General features: G+C 26.0%; 2 protein-coding genes across 2 annotated transcripts, besides 8 other annotated features; both read left to right on the forward strand.

Annotated features, from left to right (window-relative positions):
- Positions 1–280: 280 nt before the first annotated feature.
- EDI_334030 (uncharacterized protein) lies at positions 281–2,160 on the forward strand (the record flags this gene model as incomplete). Its single annotated transcript, XM_001738450.1, has 2 exons — positions 281–562; positions 622–2,160. The coding sequence occupies 2 exons, from the start codon at positions 281–283 to the stop codon at positions 2,158–2,160; spliced, it is 1,821 nt and encodes a 606-aa protein (XP_001738502.1).
- Positions 2,161–2,553: 393 nt separating this feature from the next.
- Positions 2,554–2,604: a microsatellite.
- A 241-nt stretch (positions 2,605–2,845) lies between these two features.
- Positions 2,846–2,911: a sequence feature (AT_rich).
- Positions 2,912–2,935: 24 nt separating this feature from the next.
- Positions 2,936–3,036: a sequence feature (AT_rich).
- Positions 3,037–3,047: 11 nt separating this feature from the next.
- Positions 3,048–3,076: a sequence feature (AT_rich).
- A 102-nt stretch (positions 3,077–3,178) lies between these two features.
- Positions 3,179–3,275: a sequence feature (AT_rich).
- Positions 3,276–3,638: 363 nt separating this feature from the next.
- Positions 3,639–3,666: a sequence feature (AT_rich).
- Positions 3,667–4,026: 360 nt separating this feature from the next.
- Positions 4,027–4,105: a sequence feature (AT_rich).
- A 325-nt stretch (positions 4,106–4,430) lies between these two features.
- Positions 4,431–4,509: a microsatellite.
- A 102-nt stretch (positions 4,510–4,611) lies between these two features.
- EDI_334040 (beta-amylase precursor, putative) lies at positions 4,612–5,925 on the forward strand (the record flags this gene model as incomplete). Its single annotated transcript, XM_001738451.1, has 1 exon — positions 4,612–5,925. The coding sequence occupies one exon, from the start codon at positions 4,612–4,614 to the stop codon at positions 5,923–5,925; it is 1,314 nt and encodes a 437-aa protein (XP_001738503.1).
- Between the last annotated feature and the right edge of the window lie 45 nt (positions 5,926–5,970).

A 5,970-nucleotide genomic window follows, 5' to 3' on the forward strand; every position in this document is an offset into this window, starting at 1 on the left:
TGTTATTTCATTTTATTTAAGTTATTACTTACTATTATTCATAAAAAGGAGAGTGTCTATAGAAAAAGATGGCATAACAAAATACCCATTTTTTTAATAAGAAAAAAGTTGCTTGAGAAAAATGAAAAGAGGGTAATAGATAAATGGACTGAGTTTATAGGCAATAAATTCCTTTAGATAAATACACTACAAGTTAAAGTGTTGAGGTTTGAGCTGTGTTCGATTAGGTTTTAAACATAGAAAAAACAAAAATAAAACTTGATGAACTTAGAATTGAAGAATGGAAAATCATTTAGGAGAAAATAATATGGAAGAAATTCATCAAGAAGAAGTCAAAAAAGAAGGATTAGATGAAGAAAATTCTATGGAACTTGAGCCACAACAAATTAAAGAAGAAAAAACTGAAGAAAAGGCTATGGAAGAGGATAATATTGAAATTCAAATAATGGACGAAGCCTTCAGTAAACAACTTGAAGAAAAAGTTATTAAAGAAGAAGAGGAGAAACAAAAATCATGTCAGCCACAAGAAATGAAAGATGTTGATGAAGAAGATGATGACTTAGTTTGTTTTGTTCTTGTATTATTTTGTTCATGAGCCTTTGTTTTACTTATTTGTTTTAGTTTAAAACACATGAGTTTAAATCAAAACCATCAGGAAAAAGTGTTAAAGCAAGTGTCATGGCATTTTTCTCAATGGGGGATGATACTCAAAAAACAGATACTACATTAGAAAATCAAGAATTATACAAATTCCCTACAAATATGCGAGAACGTGCTCGTTTTATTCCATTAAGAATTACACAACCAGAAAGAAAAATGTTAAGATTATTAGAAGCAGCACTTCATGTCTCTAAATACAGTGATAAAGTTGACCAAATAAAATTAATTGGTAAACCACAACGATTGCAAGAACAATTAAAAGGAATAGCATCATTATTAAATGGTTTATTAATTGCAACACAACCAAGTGAAAAAGAAGATTATTCTGATGTATTAAATACATTTAGTCGACACGAAGATATATTACAAGCAATATTTGAAATTGGGAGAAGATATAAAATTATGAATCCAGACAGAATGAGAGATGACTATGCTAAACTTATTTTTATTCTTCAAGATATTACTGTTAATTCTATCAATGAAGAACTTGGTGTTTCATTATTAAGACCAGTAGAAACAGTGTATCGATATCTTGAAAGAAAGGATTTATTAAAAATTCTTGATGATGAATTAATTGAAGTTGCAGTGAATGAAATTATTCCAGATAATAAGAGTAAATCACAAATTCAAGAAGAAATTAAAAGAAAAGAAAGTGCTATTAAAGCTATTGCAAAGAAATATTCAACTATGAATTGTGATGAAGAAGAAATCAAACAATGCTTATATTCTATTGCAGATAATAATTGTTATCTTAGATATAATAGAGATCCTGTTGTAAAAACAATCCATTATTTAGAAAAATATTTTGATCCTAATGAGGCAAAAGAGCCTAGATTCTCATTGGCCATTAATGAAGGAAATGAAGGTTCTCGGTTATCACATGACCATGCAAAACAATTTTTATTTGTAAAACAAACATTGGTATTATGGAATATTATTTTAGAAAATATGTATCAATTATGGATATTAGCAGAGTTAGATTTATTTGATCCTCAACATCCTTATGAAATGAAAAATACAGGACAAGGATATCATAGATTACAACAATCACCTAGAATTTCTTTGGTTATGCATCGAATAGTTAAAGAAATGCAAGAAAAAGTTGGTAATTGGGTTGGGTCAGCACAAATTCATCTCGGAGATCATAATGTTCCAAATGCATTAGTATTTATTGACAAATACACTCAAATATCAAGATTTCTTGGACCAATTGTTACAACTTTAGAAAACTTAGAAAAAATAGGAGAAAAGAATGGACATGTAAAGAATTATATTATTAAGACCTTTGGATCGTATGAAGAACTAAGAACAATTATTCTTACTGATTTCTTCAAACATGCTTTTGATGGTAGTGGAGCAGATAACTTCTATGATGCAGGTTCTTGTATTGATGGAAGACTAACTTCAGCTTGGAATTGGTGTTCTTCTGTTGACAAAAAAGAATATTACCCAATTTTCCAATTAGCTGGTTTCACTGGATTTGATGGTGCGTTTGCTTAATGTTGTGATTTCTTAATTGATTAACAGTATTTCTCAATTTTTTTTTAATTTCCCTCTTTTCACTGAATAATGTTATTTTCATAAGTTATGTCTTAATCTCAAATTCAACTTATTGTTAATTGAAAACAATATTATTGTAAAAGAAAAATGGTTCTCTTCTTTCAAACCCTTTTTCAGGCAGTAGGATTTTTAGTCTAAATGTTGTAGTAAACCTCATTAAATAATATTAATAAATGAAGAATTAAATTTGATTCAAATAGCCCGACTTATTAATTTTTGGTGATAAAGGCATGGTTAAGTAAAACATAATTACTTAGTACTAAGAATGATTTTCAATTTTTCATTTGAATAATAATAGGTGAGAAACTTATTAACTAGACCACTCTAAATAGCTTATTATTTTTATGTTTAGTTTTATTCATCTTCTTTATATTTTCATTTTTACATCATTTGAAGTGTTTTTGAAGAATTAAATTGATTTAGTAGTTTTATTATTAAATTTCATAAAAAACATTTTCTTATCACTTCTAAATAACAGTTTAACAAGTTAATAATAAAGTCATAACATTCAATTTTAACTTTGCGTTGATCTCATGATCAATACATTTAAAATCAGTAGTCTCTCTGAAAATGAATATTGTTTATTGATTATATTTCCTTTTTATTGTCAAGTTTATTTTTCTTGATAAATTATAATTGTATATCTCAAAATAATTTATTGATTTTTATTGTTAATTAACTATTTTTTTTTCATTCAGTTTTAATGACAATTACCTTTTATTATTCATTATAATTGTATTTAATTTATAATTTGTTTATTCATTGATATAGTATTGTAATATCAATTATTACTTATATATGAATTAATTTTTAATAGCCCTCTTAACTAATTTAATTAAATATCATAAAATAATATCATATCCATTATTCAATTTAACTAGATGATAGATATTATCTAAATGTAACAATTATTTTTTACTTCATAAATAGACTTTAATGTCATATTCAATAATTACTGAAATATTTAAAAACAAATTTAATGTTATTTACAGTGTTTTTAGAATAAAAAATCTTTAATTTAATTAAAAAAGAAACAAATAATAATTTAAATTTAAGAAGTTATGCAAAGACTGGAATAAAAATTTGTCTTGGTTCATTAGTAACACAAGAAGTAGATTCAATTTGATAATTTGTACTAGTTGTTTTAATATGAGGATTTCCATACCATAAGACTTATTATTTGTTTCTTGGTCTAATAGTGTTTTCTTCATCTAGATAATTAATTTTTACCACATAGATTCTCTTCTAATACCATGTACTCTTCTTAGAATTACAAATGATGTATATATTTTATATAGTATAAATTCAAAGAATTGAAGTTCGTTTCCTTGTTTCAATGGTCTTAATAAAATATTTAATTCAAATCGCTCATTACTGAATCTAACTAGTAATTTATCATCAAATTCTATATCCATAACATATATAATAGTTTATTTATTATTATATCTATTGTAAACTGTTTTCTTGTTTTATAATTGTAATCAGAAGCAAAAATAACTCTCAAATTGTTTTATATTCTCTCTAATATAATTCTCTTAATTTGTATTGAAAACAACACTCTCACCATATTGTTGAATTTAATAACTGTTTACTTCATTTATGAAAATGATTAAATTTTGTATGTGAATATCCATTCCATAAGGATATTTTTCTGATAATTATGTTCTTCCACAGAAGTATCAACAATAGATAAGCTATCAATAAAAAACAATGTAGTCATTGATAATAATATGTGACAAAAGTTTAAGGACAAACATAAACCTTTTATAAGAACATCTTTTGTTTTGAATCTAACATGTATCAAGGTTAATATATTCTAATTTTTTTAAAATAAGATATTTTTGATATTGTTTTATTAAAAACATTAATTATTGTTATAAAAAATGCTTTATTTTTGAAAAATATCTGATAAAATGTTGGAGTATAACATATATTTAGATACTGTATTTTTTATTTTTAAATCAGCTGTGACGTAAGTATCTAAATATAGAAATAGAACAATAATTAATGATTGATTGTATGGTATTTAGAATTAGTTTCTTACCACCATAACATTTGAATAGAAATGCATTTTGTTTTGTTCAGTTGTGTTTGCTGTTTCAGAGACATTGATTCTTTTCGTTTCAACCTTTTCATTAACTCAGAAAAAGAAAAGAAATGAAAAAAGAAGAAATGTTGTTATTTAAAACAATATATATATATTTTGTATTAAATAACAAAATAAGAAAAGTAAGAAGAAAATTCAAAAGAAAGAAAAAAGAAAATAGAAAAGTAAAAAGAATAAATAAATAAGTTTTTTCATCAAAATGAAAAGTCGTTTGAAAAGTAATATTAATTATTTTTCATGAAAATTAATGATTTAAACCATACAAAACTGAAATTAATCAAATAATGATATTCTTCTTAAGTGTTATTACTTTGACATTGGCTACTGAAGTCAATTTGATGATGCCACTTGATACTGTCAATTCTAATGGAGTTAATAATAAAGGACAACTTCAAAATGATTTAAATAAAATTAAATCAGGAGGAGTTGCTGGTGTCATGGCAGATGTTTGGTGGGGACTTGTAGAAACATCACCAAGAAATTACAATTGGAATGGATATAAAGAATTAGTTCAAATGGTTAAAAACGCAGGATTAAAATTCCAAGCGGTTATGTCATTCCATAAATGTGGAGGAAATGTAGGAGATTCAGTAACAATTGAAATTCCACAATGGGTAAGAAATGCAGGAGCAGCAAATGATGCGTTCTTTAAAGATAATGAAAATAATGTTAATAATGAATATATTTCATTTGCATATGATGATTCATCTATTTTTGAAGGAAGAACACCAATTGAAATTTATAAAGATTTCATGACTTCATTTAAACAAAACTTCCAAAGTTATATTGATGATGGAACAATTAATGAAATTCAAGTAGGTATGGGACCATGTGGAGAAACAAGGTATCCATCATATCCACTTTCAAGATGGAGTTATTGTGGAGTAGGAGAATTCCAATGTAATGATGGTAAATCAAAAGAATTACTTAAAAATGCAGCAACAGCTAAAGGACATTCAGAATGGGGAAATGGATCACCATCAAATGCAGGAAATTATAATTCTAAACCACCATCATCAACAGGATTCTTTGGAAATGGATTTGATAATTATCAAAGTGAATATGGAAGATTCTTCCAAGAATGGTATTTTGACCTGTTATTAAGTCACACAGATAAAGTTCTTTCAGCAGCAAGAAATGTATTTGGAAATACACTTGCACTTGCAGGTAAAATATCAGGAGTTCATTGGTGGTATAATGATCAATCACATGCAGCAGAAATGACAGCTGGATATTATAACTCAAATGGAAATGATGCATACAAAACACTTTCTAATACATTCAAAAATAATAATGTTAGATTTGATTTTACATGTCTTGAAATGAGTGGAACTGATGGAAATTGTGGATCATCACCAGCTAATTTAGTTGATCAAGCATTTAATGCAGCAGGAACAGTTGGAATTGGAAAATGTGGAGAAAATGCACTTGAATTATGTGGATATGGAGGATGTAACACTAATGGATTTAATCAAATCATCAATAAATGTAAACAACATGGATTAACAGCATTCACATATTTGAGAATGACAAGAGGACTTCTTGATGATGGAAATGCATGGGGACAATTCACTAATTTTGTTAGTAGAATGAGATAATAAAACTAATTTAATAACATGTTTACATCATTTCATATTTAACTT

This window comes from Entamoeba dispar, genomic scaffold (assembly GCF_000209125.1).
Source record: "Entamoeba dispar SAW760 scf_1105229461379 genomic scaffold, whole genome shotgun sequence".
Classification (NCBI taxonomy): Eukaryota; Evosea; order Mastigamoebida; family Endamoebidae; genus Entamoeba; species Entamoeba dispar.